Source organism: Thermothelomyces heterothallicus (genome assembly GCF_042370625.1).
Source record: "Thermothelomyces heterothallicus CBS 202.75 unplaced genomic scaffold P884_scaffold_26, whole genome shotgun sequence".
NCBI lineage: Eukaryota > Fungi > Ascomycota > Sordariomycetes > Sordariales > Chaetomiaceae > Thermothelomyces > Thermothelomyces heterothallicus.
The window spans coordinates 313,497-337,232 of record NW_027192587.1 but is presented as its reverse complement, the minus strand read 5'-3'; the positions used below and the strand labels follow the sequence as shown (position 1 = coordinate 337,232).

General features: G+C 57.1%; 9 protein-coding genes and 2 non-coding genes across 11 annotated transcripts; 7 read left to right on the top strand and 4 right to left on the bottom strand.

Moving 5' to 3' along the window:
- Positions 1–1,104: 1,104 nt before the first annotated feature.
- On the bottom strand, positions 1,105–7,307 carry P884DRAFT_208625 (uncharacterized protein; the record flags this gene model as incomplete). The annotated part of the gene is made up of 9 exons (XM_069438888.1): positions 1,105–1,455; positions 1,597–4,064; positions 4,143–4,144; positions 4,260–4,334; positions 4,838–4,952; positions 5,148–6,898; positions 6,949–7,052; positions 7,121–7,187; positions 7,264–7,307. The coding sequence occupies 9 exons, from the start codon at positions 7,305–7,307 to the stop codon at positions 1,105–1,107; spliced, it is 4,977 nt and encodes a 1,658-aa protein (XP_069294743.1).
- Positions 7,308–8,077: 770 nt separating this feature from the next.
- Positions 8,078–9,394, top strand: P884DRAFT_287251 (uncharacterized protein). Its single transcript, XM_069443868.1, has 2 exons — positions 8,078–8,510; positions 8,573–9,394. The coding sequence occupies exons 1-2, from the start codon at positions 8,141–8,143 to the stop codon at positions 9,076–9,078; spliced, it is 876 nt and encodes a 291-aa protein (XP_069294742.1). The 5' UTR covers positions 8,078–8,140; the 3' UTR covers positions 9,079–9,394.
- A 235-nt stretch (positions 9,395–9,629) lies between these two features.
- On the top strand, positions 9,630–9,752 carry P884DRAFT_t155. Its single transcript has one exon. It is a non-coding gene; the product is annotated as a tRNA-Pro (tRNA).
- An 875-nt stretch (positions 9,753–10,627) lies between these two features.
- Positions 10,628–11,592, bottom strand: P884DRAFT_208549 (Intradiol ring-cleavage dioxygenase-like protein; the record flags this gene model as incomplete). The annotated part of the gene is made up of 2 exons (XM_069438882.1): positions 10,628–11,264; positions 11,324–11,592. The coding sequence occupies 2 exons, from the start codon at positions 11,590–11,592 to the stop codon at positions 10,628–10,630; spliced, it is 906 nt and encodes a 301-aa protein (XP_069294741.1).
- A 636-nt stretch (positions 11,593–12,228) lies between these two features.
- On the bottom strand, positions 12,229–12,598 carry P884DRAFT_314516 (uncharacterized protein; the record flags this gene model as incomplete). The annotated part of the gene is made up of 2 exons (XM_069445242.1): positions 12,229–12,327; positions 12,362–12,598. 2 exons carry the CDS (start codon positions 12,596–12,598, stop codon positions 12,229–12,231), a joined length of 336 nt encoding a protein of 111 aa, XP_069294740.1.
- Positions 12,599–12,931: 333 nt separating this feature from the next.
- Positions 12,932–14,164, top strand: P884DRAFT_208737 (uncharacterized protein; the record flags this gene model as incomplete). Its single annotated transcript, XM_069438896.1, has 3 exons — positions 12,932–13,078; positions 13,138–13,246; positions 13,320–14,164. 3 exons carry the CDS (start codon positions 12,932–12,934, stop codon positions 14,162–14,164), a joined length of 1,101 nt encoding a protein of 366 aa, XP_069294739.1.
- Positions 14,165–14,541: 377 nt separating this feature from the next.
- Positions 14,542–14,628, top strand: P884DRAFT_t156. The gene has a single exon. It is a non-coding gene; the product is annotated as a tRNA-His (tRNA).
- Positions 14,629–16,528: 1,900 nt separating this feature from the next.
- On the top strand, positions 16,529–17,596 carry P884DRAFT_280084 (uncharacterized protein; the record flags this gene model as incomplete). The annotated part of the gene is made up of 1 exon (XM_069443397.1): positions 16,529–17,596. The coding sequence occupies one exon, from the start codon at positions 16,529–16,531 to the stop codon at positions 17,594–17,596; it is 1,068 nt and encodes a 355-aa protein (XP_069294738.1).
- A 153-nt stretch (positions 17,597–17,749) lies between these two features.
- P884DRAFT_249660 (mitochondrial 54S ribosomal protein uL6m) lies at positions 17,750–18,677 on the bottom strand (the record flags this gene model as incomplete). Its single annotated transcript, XM_069440605.1, has 3 exons — positions 18,372–18,677; positions 18,183–18,296; positions 17,750–18,117 (listed from the first exon to the last, which is right to left on the bottom strand). Exons 1-3 carry the CDS (start codon positions 18,646–18,648, stop codon positions 17,750–17,752), a joined length of 759 nt encoding a protein of 252 aa, XP_069294737.1. The 5' UTR covers positions 18,649–18,677.
- A 474-nt stretch (positions 18,678–19,151) lies between these two features.
- P884DRAFT_249654 (uncharacterized protein) lies at positions 19,152–21,126 on the top strand (the record flags this gene model as incomplete). The annotated part of the gene is made up of 4 exons (XM_069440604.1): positions 19,152–19,621; positions 19,672–20,145; positions 20,200–20,657; positions 20,743–21,126. Exons 1-4 carry the CDS (start codon positions 19,537–19,539, stop codon positions 21,124–21,126), a joined length of 1,401 nt encoding a protein of 466 aa, XP_069294736.1. The 5' UTR covers positions 19,152–19,536.
- A 696-nt stretch (positions 21,127–21,822) lies between these two features.
- On the top strand, positions 21,823–23,734 carry P884DRAFT_249652 (uncharacterized protein). Its single transcript, XM_069440603.1, has 2 exons — positions 21,823–22,198; positions 22,272–23,734. Exons 1-2 carry the CDS (start codon positions 22,053–22,055, stop codon positions 23,671–23,673), a joined length of 1,548 nt encoding a protein of 515 aa, XP_069294735.1. The 5' UTR covers positions 21,823–22,052; the 3' UTR covers positions 23,674–23,734.
- The last annotated feature ends 2 nt before the right edge of the window (positions 23,735–23,736 follow it).

Below are 23,736 nucleotides of genomic sequence, written 5' to 3'. Positions count from 1 at the left end.
GACGGCATCTGCAAGCAAGCAAGAAGAGGAAAGGTACGAGGGATTGCATCAGATGATTCACAAGTCAGTCATTCATGAGGAGGAGGCACAGCGGCAAAACATCCTTCGATAGGCGATTCTTGAGTGAGAATCCCCGGCACCAGTATAATTAATACATTCTGTATGCCCTTGTTTCCACGCCTTCGGGATGCCACGAGCAGTTTAAACGTTGAGATGGGGACGGAAAAAAAGATCGGGAACGGTGTAATACGGGTTTACATGTGTCGTCAAAAATTGTAACGCCTAACGCTCTGTGTACTGGAGCAGCAAGCGTAGAAGAATTGCTATCTGATGCAGTAATTACAGATCAAGTGCTGATGATTCCGATATGCTGGTAGATAATGAATAAAGAGCAGATCGATGGCCTAATATTGCCGTCAATTTTCCAGCATGTGTATCCCACAGACATTCCAACAACACGAATTATAGCGTCAGATGATCGCACATGTCGTGGCGCAGAGCACCCACGTCTTGCCTCTCGCCAGGCACAGCGTCAATGTACGCTGCACGACTCCGTCATCCATACATATCCTCCTAACAAAGCTCTTACGGAGAGAGGAAGGGGGAGGGCGGAAACATGAGCCCAAAGGTCTTAGGCTTCGCCCAAATAAACCCCCCTCCACCCCCTTCTCTCCCCATCTCGTACCTTACTTAGCTTCTCCACCAATTCCCGACAACATTTCAATACTCCGCGCCAACCCAATCCAGAACCGCACAAACCACCTCCACCGCAACCACCGCCCCCCTCGCCGCCATAGCAACCACGCTCTCCATCAGCACCACGGCCATCCAGACCGCCGCGAAGACGGCCTCCCCCATGCTGCTCAGCCCCCTGAGCAGGCGCGCGAGCGCCACGGCCACGGCCACGGCCGCCACGGCGTCCCGGCGGCTGGCAAACACGCTCCCTCCCCCTCGGTTCCTCCTCCACCCCGCGGCGGCGCCCGGGGCGCGCCGGCCGCTTTGATACCCCCCCTCCGTCACCGCCGCAGGACCAACACCGCCCAGTATGGGGCCGCCGCCGAGCCCGGACGACCAGGAGGATGACGGCGACGGCGCCCAGGCTAGTCAATGGCCCCCGTCCCCTCCGCCGCTGCCGCCGCCGCCGGCCGGGATGGCCGGCGGCCCCTGGACCGGCGCCATCAGCAGCCTGCGGTTCTTGCGCATCAGCTGGTTGAGGCTCTTCTCCAGCTTCTCCGTCTCCTTGCGCGCCGCAGAGAGTGCCTGCTCGGCGTCCTCGAGCGACATCAGCGGGACGTTGCCGAAGGCGCCGGGCGAAGTGAGGTTGCTACCGCCGCTGTTGCTGCCGCCGCTGTTGCTGCCGCCGCTGTTGCTGCCGCCGCTGCCTCCGCAGGCGGCCGTGCCGGCGGGGAGAGCCGACGACGAGGAGGAGGATGCGGCTTGGTTTGGTTGCTGTTGCTGTTGCTGTTGTTGCTGTGGTTGTTGGCTGTGGTGGTGATGGTGATGGTGGTGGTGCTGTTTGGAGGAAGTGGAGGCCGAGGCATTGCCGAGCACTTCCTCTACGGTGGGCAGCTGCGCGTTGAGGGCATTGATATCGACGTACGTGTCGTGGTGGTGCAAGTCGTCGGCAAATGCTCCTACCGGACCCGGATAGCTCAGCTCCGGGGCGGCGGCGCCGGCGTCCAGGATGTCATCGTGGGAGAGCGGTGGCAGGTGAGAAGGGGATGATGAGCCGCCGCCAATACTGCCATACAGCCACGGCGCGACTGAGCTGAGGTTCGCGGCGGCAGATCCCCGCGGGTCAGTAGTCCAAGTTGACATTGCTTTGGGCAGGCTCATATCCCGGGAGTTGAGGTTCAGCCGCGGGAGAACGTATTGGTTGATGTAATAGATGGCTTCCTCGCGCTGGATCTTGTTCACCGGGTCGGAGGGATAGGCACCGGGCGCCGGTGGGAAATAACTCGGGGGCCCGTTAGGCACCGCCCGGCCTTTGATGAGGCTGAAGCCACCACCGGCCTCATGTCGAGATGAGACAAAGGCGGCGGGACTGGCGGCCGCCTCAGCAACGCGCTGTTGGAGCTCGAGAAAGCGATCTTCCTCCTCGGGGCTGAGGTTTCGAATGCAGTCCCCGTTGGGAGTCAGGAGGATGCGGGTGCCATCCACCACCTTGCGGACCGGCTTGCCCGCGAGGAGCGCGGCTTGGTCGTCCTCCGTGACGATCGACTTGGTTGGTGCCATGGAGTTCTTGGCCGCTTGCTCCCGAAGCCCCGAGATGACAGCCTCGTTCCGCGACTTGTCAACCTGGACGTTGACCGGCTTGAAGATGGGTAGGTCCTCCAAGTTGTTCGGTACCAGCTCGGCCGCTTGAAGGTCGCGCAAAACCGAGGCGGGAGTGGGCAGGGTTCTCGGAGTCGACGCATCTTGGCTCTTGTCCTGTTTGTCGCTGGCCTTACTCTTCAAGCTAGCGTACCGGCTTTGCAACGGGGGATCGTCAGTCAATGTGGTCGTCTCGTTTGCCGTCGACCGATAGGCCGAAGACTCCTCCTTGACCTCTTTGGCCTCCTTGACGTCCCTGGCGTCCTTGGTCTCCTTAGTCTCCTTGTTCTCGGAACCTTCTTTGGTCTCCTTGGCAGAGGCTGGGTTGGTCGTCGAAGGCGTATCGGGACGACTTTCCGCAGGAGTAGCAGTCTTGTTGCTTGGCTTCTCCTTGTCCTTTTTCTGCTTCTTCTTGCGACCGACGATAGGGCCGATCTCAACGTTCGGCTCGACCTTGACTGGCTGCGCGGCGATGCTCGCTGACTCCTTCTTCAAGGCCTCTTTGCGCTGTTTACGCTGCTGGCTCTTGGTCGTGGTTCGGACAGGGGCGGAGCCGATCTTGGATGGAGGCGGAGAATTGGTGCGCGAAGCGGAGATAGAAGCCGAGATAATGGACGCGCTGTCCGAGATCAACTCGCTGGCGGGTGTGTCAGGGCGCACCCCCGCTGCCGTCGCCACGGACTTCACACCAGGCGCGGCCAGGACCGGAGTCGACGGTGTTTCTGTCTTAGGCGTGGACACGACTCTAAGAGTTTTCGGACCTGCCCGAGGGAGGGGAGACGGAGCCGAGATGGGAGTCGGGGTCGGCAGGGCTGGGAAAGCCGAATCGCGCTCTGAGGTCGCCTTGTCCGTCGCGGAGTTTGCCTCTGAGTTCTTGACCTGGGATACCTTGGTCGCCGCGGCGATGTTCAGGACACCGGGGACTGGGCGCTTCTCCACCTTGTCGACCGCTTTCTCGGAAGAGTTGTCCGAGACCTTTTCGGAATTTTTGGTTCCCGGCGTAGGCGTTTCACTTCTCTCGGAGGTTGGGGCAGGGTTGGACGCCGCCGCTGGCGAGGATTTGTCCTTCTCCTTCTCCTTGCCCTGCTCTTTCTCCCCCTTTCCCTTTTCCGTTTCTTTCTTCTCTTTTTCCTTTTCCTTTTCCTGCTCCTTCTCCTTCTCCTTCTCCTTCTCCTTTTCCTTGTCCTTTTCGTTTTCCTTGTCCTTGTCCTTAGCCTTCTCCTTCTCCTTGTCCGCCGCCTTTTCCGGTGACTTTTTGCTGCCTGGTGCACCTAATTTAGTCACTGCTGGCTTGGGTTGGGCGACGGGCGTGGTCGCGGGTTTAGACTTCGGCGAGTCCAGAGCTGGAAAGTCTTCATCTTGCAAGACCTTCTGCTTCGCTTTGGCAATGTCCTTCGACAAACCGCTTTCGGCGGCAAGGGTCCTGACCGCTTTCTTGGACTCGGGTACCGGCGTAACGGCCTTCTTCAGCAGCGGGCTAGATGCAGCGACCGGAGGCTTGACAGGCACCTTAGGTAGCGCAACCGGGGGGGTCTGACGACCGACGCTGTTGGCTAACAGAGACGAATGCGAGACGGCCGGGGACGGGTGGGCGCTGGGGATTGAGAACCCTGGAGGTACTGACGGTGTCCCTGAGCGGCTAAGCGACTCGAATGCGCCCGGAGGCAGCCGAATATTTGCGTTGATGGGCTCGTCGGCGACGAGGGCATCTACGCTTGATCTGACCTCGTCGAGGGAGGGCAGCTCATCGTCTACGTAAACCAAGAAAATTAGCCCGTCGATCAGCAATGCAGTGAGACAAAGACAAGGAGAGCTGAAGACAACAAAACGACTCGTGCGAGGGAGGGAGCAACACAACAAGCCAACGGCGCTATGTACAGGAGAGGGCTCTGGGTTACGTCAAGACTACCAACATCGTCTTCCGAAAATATGTGAAGTGCGAGGACCGATTGTTTGAGAAAGCGGTGTAATGATGCTCTATTATGACCACCGATGCCACCTTAGCCCCGACGGTGCACAACCTGGGGCCCAAGTTAACGTACATGGGGAAACCATAAGGAAGACGATGAGAGCTTGCCTGACGTAACCCGATAAAACCCGCGGTGATGCAATAGCTCCTGACCTCGGGAAGCAAATGAGGCATAGCGAGACACAGCTCGCAATTCTCCCGCAAAAAAAAAAAAAAAAAGAAAAAAGTCCCGTGCCCCATCCTTTTTGCCCAGAAAATGCAATTGACGCCAAATGTCAGGCGGCTCCTCCATCGGAACCGGTTTCCGTGAGATGCTCCAGCGGAATCGAAAATTGTTTGTTCTCGTGAACCATCATCCCGCTCATTGCTACCGACGCCGTCGTGATATATAGTGTGATAAAAAGAACAAAACGTGTGTTGCCCCCTCCCAGAACAAGAAAAAAAAAAGACGAGGAAAGGAAAGGATAGATAGTAAGAATCGAAAATGGGTGCAGAGGATCCAGAGATCACCAGGCTCGGTAATTCGGGTTGTACATCAGGCCGGGGTTGGTGTACCCACCTTGCGACTGACCACCGAACAGTCCCTGTCCGAGTCCGGCATTGCTCTGTTGCTGCAAGTGCTGCTGAGACTGCATTCTCGCCTGCAGGATACTCGGGTCCGCAAGATCAACTAGACCACTCCCCCCAGAGGAGGAAGTGTTAGCGTGTCTGTGCTTCTTCCCCTTCTTCTTCTGCTTTGAACCCAAATCTTGGAAGGCTCCCGGCTGAGAACCGTAGAGCGTTGCCAGGTGGCTCGAAACAGGAGCTGGGGTGGAGGAGGCGGAGGGTGGGTACTGAGTAGGGAAGGAAGAAAACATGTACTCACGCTTTCCGGCATCGTGCGTCTGGCCGCCGGCACCCCGGCCGCGGAAGAGCTGAAGCATCTCATTGGCGTCCTTCGTAGCGCCGCCAAACGCGGTGGAGCCGAAGCCGTGCTGTCCAAACACGCCTGGGGGTGTGCCTGTCGACTTGAGACCGGGCGGCGGCCCGGTCATGGAGCTGGCATAGTATTGGCCGCCGGGCTGGTTGTGGAAAGACGACGGCATCATCGACGACTGCTGTGCCATGATCCTGGGGTTGGCTGCCAGCTTCACGGACGTAGCCGACGCAGCATCCCTCCCGTCGTTGGCAAAGTTGAAGCGCGAGCCCTGGCGGTTGTGACCCTGGCCCTGGAACAGATTCGCCTGCGCAGACAGGTGGTCGACAAAGTTACCCGGCTGGCGCATGAACGCGGGCTGTTGGGGCGTTACTGTGCGGCTCCCGCCAATTGCAGCCAGATTCGCGGTGGTCTGAGCGAAACCGGAGCCGACTGCCTGGCCAAAAAGATCGTTTGTGCCAGCCCTCTGAATCGGCAGCTGCGCAACGCGGCGGGGGTCAAAGCCGGAACCCTCGCGGCCATGGTCGCGATCTTCGGGTTCCCCGCCTAGTGCCAGACTACCACTGCTCTCAGGTTCGCCTTCGGATGCCTCCTGGGCGCCACCCGACTGCTGTTCTCCAACGCTGCTGTTTTCTTCGGCCGCACGTAGGGCGCGGCGCCGCATTCCGCCGCGGATGTCGAAGAGCGGAGGATAGAGCTTATTGAACTCCTCTGGCGGTAAATCGCCACCGGGTTTAGGCCAGGCAAGCGAACACCCCTCCAGAGACTTCAGCAGCGACTTCAGAGCATCCTGGGGAATCCGCTTTGCTTTCTCCGCTGGCGTGGCCGAAGATTTCTTTGACGCGGTAGCGGCCGCAGGCCGAGCGGCACCCGTGGCGGCAGAAGAATCCGCTGACGAGTCTTCGACGGCGGATCCGGCAGTCGCCGGTATCGAATTCGAAGTAGCAGGGCTGGGGGCTGCAGCACTTGTCGCGTGGCTGCCTCTGCGACTCCGGACCTGTGGGTTGCGTGCCCAGTTTGCTGAGGGCGGAAGCGCCGGTCCATCGCCGCCATGGTCCGATCCGTCCTTGCTCGAGCTTCTCGCCATGGGTTGCGCAACTGCGGGGGATGGCGAGGGGTGGGCTTGCGGCCTCGAAGCCGAGCGAGTGGGGCCCGAATTATGGATCGGACGTTGCGAGTTGATGCTATTCATCGAGGACAGATCCTGCCGGCTGTAGCTATCCTCCTCATCGCCCAGCTCGTGGAGAAACATGCACTGCCGGTTTGTGCATTGCTCATGTCGCAACCAGGCAGAACAGTATTTCGTGGTCCCCAGCTGGGCCCTCAGGATCCTGTCGCCATTCTGGGACCCATTTACAGCCTGGATGCACCGAGCGGCGTCCTCCGGCTTCTCGAACGTCACATAAACGCCGAGAGACTGGCTTTGTCCGTCGGTGCCCTTGCGACTGCTGATGGAGATTTTGAGGATATTTCCGTACTGGCCGAAGAACTCGGGCTTGCGAAGGGTCTTGAGCAACTCGTCTTCGCGGACCGTCGGTGTCAAACCGGTCACATAAACCAAGTTTTTTTGAACCACCCGGACGCCAACCAGATTCTTGCGGTTCTCTTTCTCGGCTTCGCGTTTCTGTGCCTCTTTTTGGCGCTGCTCGGCAGCACGCTTTTTCTGGTTTTTCTGAATGTTGGCTCGAAACTCGGCGACCCTAGCCGCGGTCAGTAGGCGCTCCCACGTCCAACGGTCGATCCGGCTTACTCTTCTTGTGTGACCACTTTCCACTGGATGGTTTTGTCATCGTACGGGCGCCTACAAGCGGGGCACAAACCGTTCATATTCGTCCGGATGTTATTGAAGCAAAACTGACAGATCTACGGCTTGTCAGAGGCCACGCACGGAGAGAACGGATAGGTGCGCTGGGGTTCCGTACCTGGTATCCACAAGGGCACGGTCGGAAGTTCCGGTCGGAGAGATCGAACTCCTCGATGCAGAGAGGGCTGTGAGATGCGCGGTCAGCGGCCGGGATTCTGGCAGCTCCATGACAAGGGTGCGAGAGCGAGGGGAAGTCCGTACCAGCAGTCCTCCTCATCATCGATGTACGTGTCTTGTGGCGCCATGGTTGCAGCTTTGTTATATGTGCCAAGATCGAGCAAGGTGATCGGCTACAGCCAGGAACCTCGGCTGGGGTACAGCAGGGTCGTGATGTGCGAAGACGGAGTCGCGGGCGAGCAGAGAGGCGGGAAAATTAATGTGTCGTCGACGGAACGCAGTAAATCGCGCAACAGCAAGAAAGAATAAACAAATGATCCCTTTTGTCGAACGCCTGTCGCCTGTTGAAATTTTACAAGGAGGGCATGGGTATCCTCCACAACGCTTGCTTGATGGTAGAATTGGACGAGGGGAAGCGGTTTGCAGATTGCAGAGAGGGAATGGAGGCAACGCAGAGCCTTCCAGCAAAAGGTTCCAAAAAAGGCGCTAGCAAGCTTTTGGCTTAGCGTCTCTTGCTGCACGTGTCGCGCCGGATGTGGTTGGGCGAAGAAGCGACGCGAGAGAGGAAGCCTCGACGAAAGCACCAACTGAACGGCGGTAACGGAGTAACTATTCGTGCTTGATGCGGAGGTGCTGCAAAGAAGTATCGGGCAAACTTGGTCACTGAGCAGGGGATGTAAAGGCCCTTCTAAGAAAAACGTCGCTGACAGAATGGGGAAAGAGCAGACCTTGTTCAAGAAGCGTAGTTATTCGCTTAACATATTTCGTACTCCGTAACTAATGACTCGGAGAAAGAGGTATCATACTCTCACGTGATCTTGCACATGACTCGCGAATGGGCCTTGGATGGACCAAGCTCGAGCTCGACGTCAAGCCGAAATCGAGTCGTAAAGCACACCTCCGATCGAGGCACAACGGCTGATTACTCGATCAATTGGCGCCCCGCCTCCCGACCCCGACCATGGCCAGCAAGCTCTGCAGAAATAGGGCCCTGGCCTCAGCCCTGCGGCCGGCGAACCCGTCGGTCGCAGCCCGCAATGACGCCGTCGCCGTCGTGAGGTGTTTCGCGACAACCGCCCGTGCCAACGTCGCCGTCCCCAAGGATGCCCAGAACCCGCGCACCGCGCCCCGCAATCAGGTCGGCGCCCTCAAGGTGCCCATCGTCAACCCGGCCGACAAGTACCAGTCCAAGGCCGACGACCTGCACAAGTATGGCTCGTGGCTCATGGGCTGTCTCCCCAAGTACATCCAGCAGTTCTCGGTCTGGAAGGACGAATTGACCATCTACATCTGCCCCTCCGGCGTCATCCCCGTCTTCTCCTTCCTCAAGTGTGAGTCGGCTTCTTGACAGGCAGGGTGGTTGGGCCGGTAATCTCTGATCGCTGCGATGTAGACAACACTGCCGCCGAGTTTACCCAGCTCAGCACCATCACCGCCGTCGACTTCCCCACCCGCGACCAGCGGTTCGAGATCGTCTACAACCTCCTCAGCGTCCGACACAACTCCCGAATCCGCGTCAAGACCTATGCCGACGAGACTACGCCGGTGCCCAGCCTCACCCCCATCTACGATGGCGCCAATTGGTACGAGCGGGAGACGTACGACATGTTTGGCGTCTTCTTCGTCGGCCATCCCGACCTGCGCCGCATCATGACCGACTACGGTTTCGAAGGCCACCCGCTGCGAAAGGACTTCCCCCTTACCGGCTACACCGAGATCCGGTACGACGAGGAGAAGAAGCGGATTGTCACGGAACCGCTCGAGCTCACCCAGGCGTTCCGCAACTTTGAGGGAGGGTCCAGCGCCTGGGAGCAGATCGGCCCTGGTGTCGATCGGACACCCGAGACCTTCAAGCTGCCTACGCCGAAACCGGAGGAGAAGACGGAAGAGAAGAAATAAACCCGTTTGTGGTGCTGTACATATCCTGTCAAAGAAGAATTGTTCAAAACCGACGGTGCCGGAAAGTGAGAAGTGTGTGGCCTTTTTACGTCGTCCGATAGGTGATGCTGGGCCGTGCAGCCCAGAAGAATCCGAATCTGAATAACTCATGAGTTTTCACACCCTGTGGTGCGAGCGGATCGCACTTACTGTCAGCCTTCATGCCCGTCAGGAAATGACTGGCAAAGTGTCCGACGCCTATTAATCACCTACCACTTCGTCTGACTGCCGAGCGGGAAACCTCGTGGCTTCCTGATCATCATACTTCAAAAAGAGCTCTAAGATCTGAGAACTGTCTAGCTGTCTTTTGGGCCCGTCATTCTGCCCCGTTCCCTTACACTACACTAGAAAGCTCTGGTAGCGTTGTTTGTTGGACTCTTCCCTCTCAATTCCTCTTTTCTGCCTCCCAACTCCACATACGGGAGAACACATCCACCCTCCGCCGTGCAGCATTCTTATCAACCCGAAACCCTAGCACACAAACCCTAACAAGCTCTTCAGGTTTCCGCCTAGGCGAGGTGGCCGAGCGGTCCAAGGCGCCACGTTAGGGAGTTAGCGAATCCTTTGATCCGCAGCTCTCCCAGAGAGTCTCCGTGTTCTCGAAAGGGGCGTGAGTTCGAATCTCACCCTTGTCATGCAGCAAGCTTGTGCTCAGGTGCGCAAGCGGCAGGATTACTGTTTGCTGCTTCTTACTCTTCTTAGTTTTTGTTGTACCTTTTTCTTGCCACCCAACAGCCGTGTTTACCAATACTTCATTACATACGATCTTTGTCATATGAGAGAGTTGGGCAGGCATTCTGTATAAGCTGTACTGACCGTGAACAAGGTTGCTAGGCTCAAGCCGAGAGTGCCTATGTATAAGTCTGTCTTACTGTGAGACCCTTCCGACGCACACTGTGCTATGCTTCAGAGCTCGCGAGTGGAAAAAGGGCGACCTTGTGCATACTTTGCATACGGATTACATACATACGCAAAGCTCATTGGCCCCCTTGTTCAGCCTCGGCCGTTGAGGTCCCTCCAAGCTTCCCCGGACCATGTAGTCGGTACGAGACACAAAACATCAACAGCCGATAACTACCATTACGCAGGGCCAGGTTTGACTTCCCCGCAGATTTGACTTCCCCGGGCAGAGAGTTGGCATACGATAGGGAACCGTATCGTCCCAATGACCGGAGTCGTTGGAAATTCTCCTGAAAGGTCCTCAACTACCCTCCCTTGAACCCTAGACACTTGACGGCTCTGGCATCTGCAGGCAGCAAGTCGAGAGTCCTGTTCGCAATGAGGCGCAGGCACCAGCCCTCTTGGTTATGAACGTTTCTTTGATTCTGAAAGATGAAGGGGCAACTATCCAACACCCCTTAAAAACGCAATCGCTACTCTCTTCCTAAGACCGCCGCTCGACCGAGTTGAGGCAAGTGCCACAAGCAGAGTATATACAGGACAACATATGTACAAAAAACATGACATCTTCATCCACCAAGCTGCTGTTCACAGCCTATCGCTCCCCCTTCTAGATGCGGCCCTTGTAGCCCTTGGGGGCCAAGTTGACGTTGTACTCGAGCTCGAGCGTCGCCTTCTCGTCACCTTCCAGGGGCTTGAACGTGACGACGAGGTCATCCTTGACCGCGAAGACGGTGTCGCTCTTGATCCACGGGTCGTCGCTGGGGTAGAGCTGGGTGGTGCATCCCTGGTACTCTGGGTGGGTGACCATGATGTGGATATGAGCGGGGCGCATCGGGTGGCGGTCCATCAAGGTGAGCAGCTGCCACGAAGGCCCGTCGCGCGGGAGCGAGTAGGCGGTCGGGTGGAGGCAGTAGAGCCAGTACTTGCCCTCGTCATCGGCACGGAACTTGCCACGCAGGTTGTTGGGCGTCTGGTTCTCCGGGTCCTGGAAGTCGTACTTGCCGTTGGCCGAGGCCTGCCAGATGTCGAAGACGGCATTGGGGATGGGCTTGCCCGTCACGATGTCGCGGATCACGCCGTGCATCTTGACCACGCGGCCACCGGGCGGCACGCCGTCCTGAAAGATGACGCCGCCTAGCTCACGGAAAGGGGCGTTAGGCGACCAGAATGGGCCCAGGATCGAGGACGAGGTGGGGTCCAAGCCGGTCTCCGAGACGATCTTGTGGGCGATCTCATCAACGAGTCTGCGGTGGCTGTCAGAACAGTGGGCCTTATTTATGTTCAAATGATGGCAAAAACTTACGACTCGAGACCGAGAATATCGCAGATGCGGTGCGTCTCGTTGCGGGTCTTGTTGCTGTTGACGTAGATTTCGCCCAGGGAGTTGATGAACTTGACGCCCTCCATCCACTCGTCGATGGTAAGCTCAACCTCACGAGCAAAGTCGTGGATGTGGCGGATCAGGGCACCAAGCACCACGCGGGCGCGAGGGCTGGTGTTGGGGCCCATACCCTCAATCACCTGTTTGGTGAAGTTGGGGTCGAACCGGTGGGAGGGCTTATCAGAGGCCATTGTGAAGCTTGGGGTAAAAATTCGTATCAGGATAGAATTGGGGCGTGTGGTGTACAGGGGAAGGGAGCTATGTCGTGGAAGGGCTAGCCTTGGAGGAACACCAGGAGCCTTGAGACGAGGAAATGGCAGAAAGCAGAAGGCCAGAGGTATGCAAGGTGATGGATGGGAACAGGAAGCGGGAAAGGGAAGCAAGTAAGCCAGGAGTTCTGATTTATATAGAGTTGAGGGTTGTCGCCTCACCTCGCCCTACGCTCCAGTGAAGACATCGCGGCCGGTTGTGAATCCCGCCAACGTGATAGGCGCAGAGCTCCCCTGTGGCATCATTTTCCCCGCTGAAATCAATCGGGGTGCTGTCACGGCAGCTTGCCCGTCCCCAGGTCACCATCACGGGAGTGGGGTTTGGGGGGGAAGGCAAGTCGGGACAAATTTAGCCCTGCGAGGGGCTCCATCAAGGGGTTCCGGCGGGGCAGGGGATCCATGGGTGAAGCGCGCTCCTCAGCCGAGACATCAGGTTGCTGGGAATGCTGCGCTGGACCCTTCGTAACCCACGGTGAAGAGCGTCGGCCCGTTGTTCGGTTAAGTCCTGTCCTCTCCCAAAGTTGGATCGGAAGTGGTCCGGTACGGGTTCAAATGGCTCTACCAAAGATCCGATGCGTCGTTTCCCGCGCGGTGGCCTTCTTCCATTCTGTATGACGATGATGTGAACGTCCAGTGGACGGCCTCCAGGAGTTCGCCCTCGCCATACTCTAGCACACGACCGTGTATGTACTGGATATACATCCATACAGGACTTGGTAGGTGAGAGGTAGCGGGGATGAGCCTTTACCCTGCCGGCAAAGGGCGGGTGCGCGTGGGATGGCGCGAGATGGGCGCGCGGGACTTCATGGTAGGGATGTGGAACAAGATTCTGCGGTTGTGCCGGGGTCCGCCCACTGTCGCGTGGCGGGGGAGCAGCAGCGCGGGCGCCAGAATAACCCGCCAGCGGGAATTCTGGGCGATCACCCATCTACCGCCACTGCTGCCGACCCCACCGTCGCAATTCCGAGAACCAGGCCGCGCCGGGGGAAAAAGATTCACACAGCTCGCTCATGGAGCATGGTGTCAGGTGCCAAGAAAGTAGCAAACGAAAGGGAAAGGGACAGGGAAAATGCTACAGATTGAGGGATAGCTATCGGGAAGCAATGGCGATTTCCCGTTCAACTCCAATTCTGTATCGTACGATTTGCGCTGCTTCTTCACGATTGCTCCTTCCTCAAGGCTCTGTTTCTGCGTTTCGAGCAACTGTTCCGCAACTCCCCCAGCAGCTTTGGGCACTGGCAGCCGGACGCCACAGCGAGCCATGCCCCTCCACCATTTGATGATTGGCACCTGGACCCCGCCAGGGGCCATCTTCACCGTGCAGTTTGACGACGAGAACCTGACGCTGAAGCTGGTCAAGCGCACAGAGATCCCGTACGATGAGCCGATATCATGGATGACTTTCGACGTAACGACCCCGATTGACCGCGCAGTGAACGCGGCAGTTGCTAATCATTATGGACACAGCATGCCAGGAAGAACCTCTACGGCGCGGCCATGAAGAAATGGTCAAGCTTTGCCGTCCGGAGCCCGACTGAAATAGTTCACGAGGCGTCACATCCCATGGGCGGTGACCGTGTGTTCCCTATCTCGTCGTGATCTAATTATTGTAGCCGAACCGATCCGCTAACCATCCCATCCTTCATTAGCCAAGGCAAACGACGCCAACACCAACACGCGTGCGATCTTTCTGCTCGCGGCACAGAAGCCGCCGTATGCCGTCTACGCTAACCCTTTCTACAACCATGCTGGTTACGGCAACGTCTTCTCCGTCTCGGAGACGGGCAAACTCGAGACCAACATTCAGAACTACCCATACCAACCCAATACGGGCATTCACGGCATGGTGTTCGACCCGACCGAGACGTACCTTTACTCGGCCGACCTGACGGCCAACAAGTTGTGGACGCACCGCAAGCTGCCCTCTGGTGAGGTCGAGCTGGTCGGAAGCATCGACGCTCCCGACCCCGGCGACCACCCTCGCTGGGTGGCTATACACCCGTCCGGCAATTATCTGTACGCCCTGATGGAGGCCGGCAACCGCATCTGCGAGTACGTGATCGACCCGGCCACCCACATGCCCGTCTACACCCACCACAGCTACCCGCTGATCCCGCCCGGCATCCCGGCCCGGGACAGGGAGACGGGCAAGGGCCTGTACCGCGCCGATGTGGTGGCCCTGACGTCGAGCGGCCGGTACATGTTTGCCTCGTCGCGCGCGAACAAGTTCGAGCTGCAGGGCTACGTCGCCGCCTTTAAGCTACGCGACTGCGGCAGCATCGAGCGCCAGATCCTGCTCAATCCCACCCCGACCAGCGGCGGGCACAGCAACGCCGTCTCGCCCTGCCCGTGGAGCGACGACTGGATGGCCATCACCGACGACCAGGAGGGCTGGCTGGAGATGTACCGCTGGAAGGACGAGTTCCTGCACCGCGTGGCGCGCGTGCGCATCCCCGAGCCCGGGTTCGGCATGAACGCGATCTGGTATGACTAAGGGAGCTGCGACTCAGTGTGAGACCATTTCTTGGTTATCTGCTAGCGCGCTGGATACCGATTAGTGAAGAGAAGGGAAAATAGACTACAATAAGTAGCGTAAACTTTCCTTAGAGACCCACTGTAAAGTAACCCTGGAGTTCTCAGCCCTCACCACTCCTCCTCAGCTCACACCTGCGGAACTCGGTCTACTCATCGTTCCACATCACGACTTAGTGTTGTTTTCTGAAATATGACATCATTGGTACCATTTCCTTCAACGAAAGCAGGTCTAGAGCATCGATAATTATGACCTAGTTTGCAAAACATTGCAAGGACGCCGCCCAGTGCTGCTGGGCAACCCCTGATGAACCCCAAATTTGGACGAAATTAAAATAAGGGATAATAGTATAGTGGTTAGTACTTCTCGTTGTGGTTTTAGACACAGCGACCGAGAGGACCCAGGTTCGATTCCTGGTTATCCCATGCTTTTTGCTCCTAGTTGTCAGATTCTTCTCCCGGGGTTTAAAGACATTCTGACACATAACCTGGAACGTGGACATGTATACTCGCGGGATAGGGAACTTGATCGTGTCTTGTATACTACTAAACTAAAGGAACATACTAGGTACTTTAACTGAGACACTTCTGATCAATGTAGAAGGATTAGCGTATAATTCTGGCGACGTGATCATGGACCGCGATGGAGTGCTAGAGGGAACGGAGTGCTTTTGATATGTCAAGGTTCACAACGAGGACTTGTTCCAAATTCATTTTCCCTTCTAATCTTGAGGGGTCCCAAGACCACTTCGTCTTATCAGGGGAAACAACCCAAGGGACGGACGCCGTATCAAGGCAAACTGTGAAGCTGCTACGAACTGAATGAAAATGTCATGTGCTGTGCTGTGCTCGGCCAAAATTACAGGCGTAAAAGTTAAGTCTCTAGTAAATTCTTCTTTTTCTCAGAGACAGATCTGTAACTACTTATTCGGGAACTTTGCATGTTTCCGTGGAAAATCGAGAACGCTTAATTACACAGTTCGCTCCTGTTCGAGGGGTGAAAATGAGGACTAGGCATCCAATGAGAATCTTGATATCGCTGGTCTCGAACAAGCTTCTCTAACTGTCATATCGTTGAATATCTGTGACAGACTTATACGTAATTACATCGTCTGGGTCGACGTATCTTGCTTCCTTTGGTGTCTTGACTCCCGATGTAGATCACCCTACATTACTCTAGACGCGTGCTACACATACGGTTAGCTATTTTGCCTTTTATAAACATCGTTATATATAGTAAGCTCCTAGGTAGTTCGGGTCGGCATGATAATCAGGTTCCATATTCAGCAGTTGCTGATATGACACATATATACAGAGGTACTAGGCGGTTGTTAAGATAAATTGCCACCTACAAATGCCCATTCCTGCCTCCCTGGACTATCTCTTCGCATTACTTAAGAGATGAGGATAAGTGATATTTGCTGTATTGTCTAGTATGTGTCAACATTTCCTTGTAGGATCGTGCTTATTCGTACAAGTAAACTTTCCATGCTGTCAGCGGATACACTTAAAGAGATTCCCAATGAAGGACCGCGCAGCCAAAGTAGAGAGAAGACGTAAAACGACCCGTGCCTAACTAGACGAGAGGATAGGGGAAAAGAGAATGAAAAGGAACTTCCTGGGCCGCTAAATGAATGCCAAATGTCTATAGTTCTGAATCTTTTGTTCTTGACATCGCATGAACAAAGATCAGTAGGGAGGATACGGATCGTCAAGTTCGATAAGCTCCACTACGCCGATCTGGGTATGGCGTGCCTTTAGATATCGCTGTTGGCACCTGCCAGTCGGTACTCTGTAACCCGTAAGGTAATTACATGCAATGTACCACAGTACTTTTTTAGCGGCTGCGAGAGTCGGGCAACGAAAGAAGTGAACGGCAAGGAAGCAGGGCACCAGAAGAATTACTGTGTGATCAAAGTCACGCACTGGTATCTATTTCTATATATGCATAGTTTCACCGCCCGCATCTGTTGCTGTGAGCGGTGCGGAGAAAAGCCACACGAGGGCAGAAACAGTACACAGTAAGCGGGCCAAAACGTCACTTAATCTCTCACATTGCCGACAAGGATTGATGAGCGCCCCCAAGAAGAAACCATCAACTGCCGCCTCTTGGAGACGACGCAGGTCTAGACTGACCCTCCATCCCATCTCGATTTTTTCCTTGATCATTCTCGTCCTGGCGGTCTTCACAAACATCACCAGCACCTCGATCCTCCGGCGCCTGGGTCTCATTCTAAACCACCTCAACCACAACTTCCCTCGCCCCTCTTCAACGGTCCACCCCGCCATCACCACCGCCAGCCCCACTACCACCACCAACACCAGAATGGCTTCCCCTTACGCGCGTGAGCTCGAGATCGCCCAGCTGGCCGTGCAGCGCGCCGCGATCCTCACCAAGCGCGTCTTCCACGAGAAGGCCAAGGGGACCGTCTCCAAGGACGACGCCTCGCCCGTCACGATTGGCGACTTTGGCGCTCAGGCGCTCATCATCGCCGCGCTGCGCGCCAACTTCCCCGGCGACGCCATTGTGGCCGAGGAGGAGGCCGCGCAGCTGCGCGGCGACGACAAGCTGCGCGAGCTGATCTGGGGGCTCGTTCGGGACACCAAGCTGGAGGACGACGCGGCGGAGCGGCTGCTGGGCGGCGGGGTGAGGGATGTGGACGACCTGCTCGAGGTCCTCGACCTGGGGCGGAGCCCGGGAGGCAGGAAGGGGCGGGTGTGGACGATCGACCCGATCGACGGGACCAAGGGGTTCCTGAGGGGCGGGCAGTACGCGCTGGCGCTGGCGCTGCTGGAGGACGGGGACGTCAAGGTGGGCGTGCTGGGGTGCCCCAACCTGCCGGTCGACGACGAGGCGCCGTTGGCGGCGGATATCGGGGCCAACCAGACGGACGCGGAGGGGAGGGGCGTCCTCTTCTCGGCCGTGGCGGGCCAGGGTGCGACGAGCCGGCCGCTGGGGACCGGCGGGCTCGCGCAGGGGAAGCGGATCAAGATGAAGGAGGTCACCGACATGGCGAGCGCCAGCTTCTGCGAGAGCGTCGAGTCCGGCCACTCGAACCAGTCCGAGGCCGCGCAGATCGCCCAGAGGCTGGGCATCACCAAGCCCAGCGTCAGGATGGACTCGCAGGCCAAGTACGGCTCGATCGCCCGCGGCGCTGGCGACATCTACCTACGCCTGCCGACCTCCAAGACGTACCAAGAGAAGATCTGGGATCATGCGGCCGGGGACCTGATCGTTCGGGAAGCGGGTGGCCAGGTCACCGACACCAAGGGGCAGCGTCTCGACTTTGGCGTCGGCAGGACGCTGGCGACCAACAGCGGCGTGATCGCCGCTCCCGCCGCAGTCCACGGTCGCGTTCTCGAGGTCGTACAGGAAGTGCTCGGGCTGAAATGAAGCCAAGTCTTTCTTGTCCATCTGAACGCCCCAATAATGTACAGTACATATCTATGGCACAGACACAAGATACAGCGCCACCCAAAAAAAATATCCCGGCGGCGGAGAATATAGTTAGACATACACACACATACTGACCACCAATGTCTCCGTCTATTTGATCTTCTTTTGCTTCAGCTTGATGGTCTCGTCGTTGATGAAGATTCCCTTGCCCTTGTACGGCTCGGGCACCCTCCACCTGCGGATCTTGGCGGCAAACTGCATGATCTTCTCCTTGTCGATGCCCTCGAGCAGTACTCTTGTCGGCTGCGGCGCGCTAGCCTTCACGCCTTCGGGCAGGCCCATCTCGACCGGGTGCGAAAAGCCCAGCTTGAGGCAGACGAATTGTTGCCCGGGGTACTCCTCCATCTCGGGCCGCGGCTCGACCGTCGCCCTGTAGCCGATACCCACGAGGCGGAGAACGGCGGTGTGCCCTTCTGACACGCCCATGATGTAGTTGTTAAGGTACGACCATGTGGTGCCTATTGATCGGTCTGTCAGCCCACCTTCTCCGGTTGCTCGGCTCGTCCGTTCCAATGGTCCGTACCCCACATCTCTCGCTGGTTCCTCTGGTTCTGGTCCTTCACGCTGAGCTCTACCCTCCTAGCGGCCGGATCGTGGTTGACGTTGATGTAATCGGGAATCTCCAGGTTCAGCGTCCCTGTAACAGGTCAGCATGCCGACCAGTGGCTATCTTCCCAGCGCTTCGCCCGGGCATGGGACTCGTTCGGCTCACCCAACGGCCCCGTCACTGTGATGTTCCTCTTGTACGTCTTCAGATACGACGTCATGTTCTTTTTGATATACGGTTCGCTTATCTGGAGTTCCACGCCGGGCGGCACCGAGAGCGGTGTCCTCCCAAGCTTGGAGGGCCGGTGTGTCGTCGCCGAGAAGTTTCGCGCCGTCGGCGTCTGGAACGCAGGGACGAGGAAGCCGGGTAGGGTGACGGCCGAGGAGGGAGTGGCGGCCAGTGCCCTCTGCAGGGCCTGTCGCCCTGTCCTTACGGCGAGCATTGTGGGTGACGGCGGACTGGCAACTCGCGACGCGGTGCGACTCGCTCTTGATGCGATTAATGCTGCTGCAGCTCAAAAAAGATCCAGCCCCGGTAAAGCATCGGGCGGTGCCACTGCAGATGTGGGTCACTTGCTGACTCATCCGCTCAGGGGATGTCTCTCTCCACCACAAGACCATCGCCAACTGCCGAATTACATTGTTTGCGATCTGAGCCAGGCTGCCTTCGTGATTTGTCGATGCCCGTCTGAGCAAAGTTAACATTTAAATTTGATCTCGTACCATGGCCCAAACACTCTTTATTTTTCCTTAGGGGTCTCCTGCCGTTCACGCCTCACCCTTCACTAGCATCACTGTGCTGACATGTTCAGTCGCGGGATTCCAAAATTGGCAGCTAGAAACCTCTTTTCAATCCTCTATTCCGTGCTGTAGTCCTACTGTAATTGTCGTACACTAAAAGGTGGATAGTTCATGATTTGAACACGAGAATCGCCTGGTTCTACGCTCTTCACGATGTTCCAGTTGAGGCGGCCAAGGTTGCAGTATCGTTCGTGGGTTACACCTTGTCTAGGACGCACGAAGAACGAAATACAGCCTCAAATCACTCACGACATGGCCATCCAACAATTTTGGCCGCCAAAAAGTCCGACGTCCCAAACCCATCCAGGATGCTCCTTCCCGAATTGTCGCCATGGACTCCCACGAATCTTCCCACTGCCCGACTTCCGCCCTTCCCTTTCTTCCTTAACACCCATCACAAGCCTTTCCGGTCCATCATCGTATATTGTTCTGAAAGCCGAAACACCAACACACCCGCCTTCTTTGAACACACTCTCGTTGACTTCACTTGACTTGCGACTTGCTCGCGTAAGCAACAAAGGACGACCAACATGCACTCCTTCTTAGTCCTTCTGGTTCTCTGGGTCCCCTGCATCAGCAGTGTCTCTTGGAGAAGCGCAAGAAATGCAGGATCCTGTACGTATTTCCCCAAATTCCTAGTTTGTGCGTCTCAGCTAATTTCGCAGTCGCAACGAACTCTGACAAGCCCTCCGAAATGCTGCAAAAGTCCCGGTTGCCCAACATTTACGCTGTAGCACTGAGCGAGCTCCAGGAACTTGAGTCGGAACCGCTTTGCCATCGCGTCGCTGCTCGTCTTCTCGTAAACAACTGCGAGCTCGTGGATGGCAAGGACGAAGCGACGATCCTCACCGACAGCGGCCGCAAGGTTCGCGACTTTGTCGACTCGTACGCCGCCAGCTTAGCCATCTGCGACCTGGAGCGCGGCAGCTTCACGATACCGAAAGAGTGCGCAAAGTTCCGTGAACCGTCCCTCAGCCAAATCGCCATAAGGAATGAACCCCAGCTGCATGTGAGCCCGGGCGAGATTGGTCTCTGCCTCTCAGGACTGGCGGCGTCGGACGCTGCTTGGAGCACCTGGGTGAGCTATCGTCACAAGGCGCTGCGGTTCTGCGAGGCTGCGAGAGCAGACAACGAAAAGGGTGGGTTATTTTTCCGAAGAGGCTCGTAGTCAGACGTGCCTAACCGTTGTCTAGCCCAGCATATTTTGCTCTACCAGCGACTCACAAGAGTCATAGCCCGGCTTACCGACGGCGTCGAGTCTGAGCTTCAAAAGCGCATGGATGAGCTTGACAGTCGCGCGCGGCAGTCGGCAGAAAAGCTTGACCGGCTCAAACCACAACTCAACCGCTTGAGCGAAGGTTTGGCAAGATTAGAAAGCTTCCTCTCCGAGGATCTGGAGCTAGCACTGAAGAAGACATCCGAATCCTACCGCGATGGCCTTCATCACGCAGAGAACTTGCAGCAGCTGCTAGGGCTGTTGGTCGGGAACGTTCTTGACAGCAACTCTCAGCTTGCTTTCGCCCATGAGACGTCGGTGCAACAAGCATCGCAGCGAATCAACGATGACATGAACGCGCTGATAGAGGTTGTCTCGTCAGCGATTGCCTCGTCCACTTCTCTCCAGCAGCAACTCGTGAGTCAAGGCCTGAACGTTCTTGGCGCCCCCCTGCTGACCCATCCAGCAACTCTCCCATCACCAAACCACCGTGCTCGCCCATCGCCAAGAGACTCTCGAGCAAGGCATGGAGCGCCTGAGCACGGCAACCGAAGAGCTCGCGACAAAGTTTGAAGACCACTCCAGCATGCTCAAGCAGGTCAGCAACATCACAAACGATATCCTCGACTCCTTGGAGGAGACAGCCGCCGTGGCGACTTCGATGAACGAGTCGCTCTTTGCAAGCCGCGTAGCCCGGAGTTGGTGGCCGTTCGTTGTCTTCCCGACGGCTTCTTTAATTATGGGCTCATACGGACTCCCTCCTTCCATTTTCCGAAACATCGGATTACTAGCGTTTGGCGAAGTTGTTGGGTTCGTGGTCTCCTCCTACGACCAACTCGCCGGTCAATTCCTCGGCTCCTTGGAGGAAATTGCGACAAACACAACGGCTTCCTCGCTCAGATAGACGATGCGATCCATTCCTCCTATTAACATCTATTATTCATGGCGTATGGCGTTCGGTCTTGCGGGATCTTACAAAGCAAGGCGGTTGGGAAGGGTTAGAAGACAAGGCAAGATCTCGAGGATTATCATTTCGTACCAGATACAGGTTTGCTTCGCATAGTAGCCATTGAGCAGTGGCACTATCGAAATGCTGTGATCTTCTTTCTCCAAGAAGAAGCAGCAGATGTCAAGGCCGCCGAAACCCGGATAAAGGGCTTCATGGAGGCCTAATAAAACCGCCGCGAGAATGACCAGCCTGCGACTTTTGCAGAATATATCACGGTTTCGACCAACAGGTATGGAAGAAACATGGTGGTCTGCAGCTTCAGCGTACGCCAGCTCGCAGCCTGGGGATAGCAGACGACATAAGTAGCTATATAGGCGACGATCAAGTTGGGTGCATTTCGTCCAGTTCCATCGCTTGTTCGGTGAGATGCCGTTACGGGCGGTGTTTGCAAATTACCCACGGCGTCTGCAGTGGTTGCAGGCCTGCAAGGTACTAACCAAACGAAATTCAGGTCCTTCTTCTGCCAATGGCGGCCTGTGATTGGCTAAGCTTGGTCGATGCAGGTGCAGCTCTGAGCTTCTTCTCGCGTAGGCCGTCCCAAACGGTCCCAAACGGTCCCAAACGGTCCCAAACCACATCTATCTATCCCGATTCGATCGAAACATTGTTGGGGCGTCTGGGTTTCGGGTCCAATTCCACCCAAATCTGCATTGAGATGCAAGACTGGGCTCACTTGGATCTACTCTCAGCGCCAGCGGATTCCTGTTTTGTAAAACAATCCCATGCTCCTCCCCTAACATTCGGAATCGAGAATGCAATGAGACCAGGATTTGCTATCACCTCTATTTGGACCTGGCCATCAAAACACGGAAACGGCAGACATGTCGCGATGGTCGTGTCTAACAAGAGTGCGCTGGCGTGCCGTCGCAACTCCTCAATGGCTCGGGCGACCAAGGCTCCTGAGCACCCATCCGTCGGTTGAACATGTCCGAGTCCCATGTGCATCCGCGGGCCACATTACTGTGAGGTGAGCTGGATTCCAGGCTTTTCTCGTGAGCAAAGTGAGTGAGCGAGAGAGCCTCGTCTAAACAGCGCAACAGCCTCCACAACATCTCCAACCACGATCCCAGCACTCCCTTGGTCATTGTCCTTCCGCCATTCTCTCGGCAGGAGACCAGCTCCGCCAACCAGCTCCCGTCATGTTTCCAGGACTATCCGACCGCCGTCATCAACTACCGCTGGCAGGGACAGGAACAGAAGGGAGATGAGCGGCCAGAGCATCCCCTTCACTGGCCCACTCCGCTCCACGACGTCAACTTTGGATACTCCTGGATCATGAACAATCTCGGGTCCGGCACCGATGCATCTGCAAAGCCTCGTCACGCCTACGTATACGGCTCCTACCTCGGCGCCAGCCTCGCCGCCGGTCTAGCACTCACCGAGTCCCACGTCCCTGCCCCGCCCCGGCCCATGACCGTCCGTGGTCTGATAGCCTACAATGGCATCTATAACTGGACCATGTTCCTACCCGATCATCCCGTCCAGAGGCTCAGGAGCGAGTCCAGCTCGAGGAGGAGAAGAAGGCGCGGCCTAGCGTCCGCGTTCGTCAACCTCAACGAGGACGCTATCGAAGAAGAAGGCATCTTCACCGACCTCAAACATCACGCCCCCGGCCTGTTCGCCGATCCCTCCAACCTCTTTGACCCCTTCGCGTCCGCCTGCTTCTTCTTCCACTCCGCCAATCTCCACGTGCCCGACGACTTCACCACTCCGCTCTCCGCCTCCGCTCCCGTCAGCACGCTCTCGTCCGAGTTCACCGCCGCAATCGACGCCCTCGCCAACCGCTCCCCCTCCCCATCCACCTCCGCAGAATGGGGAGGAGGCGGCGGCGAAGAAGGAGACGGCGAGACGGCCGCGGAGCTCCTCTCCAGGGCGGCCCACCTCGCCAAGCAGCAGAAACCCCCGCGGAAGAGCTACCTCGTCTTCCCACCCCGCGACTCCACCCTCCGCCTGCCCCGCGCCCTCTTCCTCTACTCCTCCCCTCAATACGGGCCACGTCCCCCGGCGGGTTTCAGCGACAGCAGCAGCAGCAGCAGAAGCAGAAGGAAACAGGGCAGGAACAGCTTCGCCGCGCAGACCGCCGAGCTGGCGGGGCTGATGATGCGCAGCCTGGACCTGCACGAGCTCAGGCGCCGCGGTGGCGGGACCGGTCGGCCGGGGAAACAGTTTCCCCGGAAGGACATCACTGCGGGCGCCAACGCGATGAAGGAGGAAGGGGAGGGGGTGGCGGACGGGGAGGAGGACCGGTGGAAGGAGATTGAGAGGCGGGTGCAGACGTTCGAGGTTTCCCTCCCCTCCTCCCCTTCCTCCTTTTCTTTTGAAGAGGGTCTTGGTTTGGAGGGGGAGGCGGAACAGGTGATTGCGGAATGGCTCAGGGAAAAGATTGACGAGGACTTTGGGGGAGAAGAAGAAGAAGAAGAAGAAGGAAGAGATGGGCCGTAGGCCGCATAGAAAGACGTAGCGATATGCCTATGTAGATCGGAGATACCCCCGTCGCGTATATAT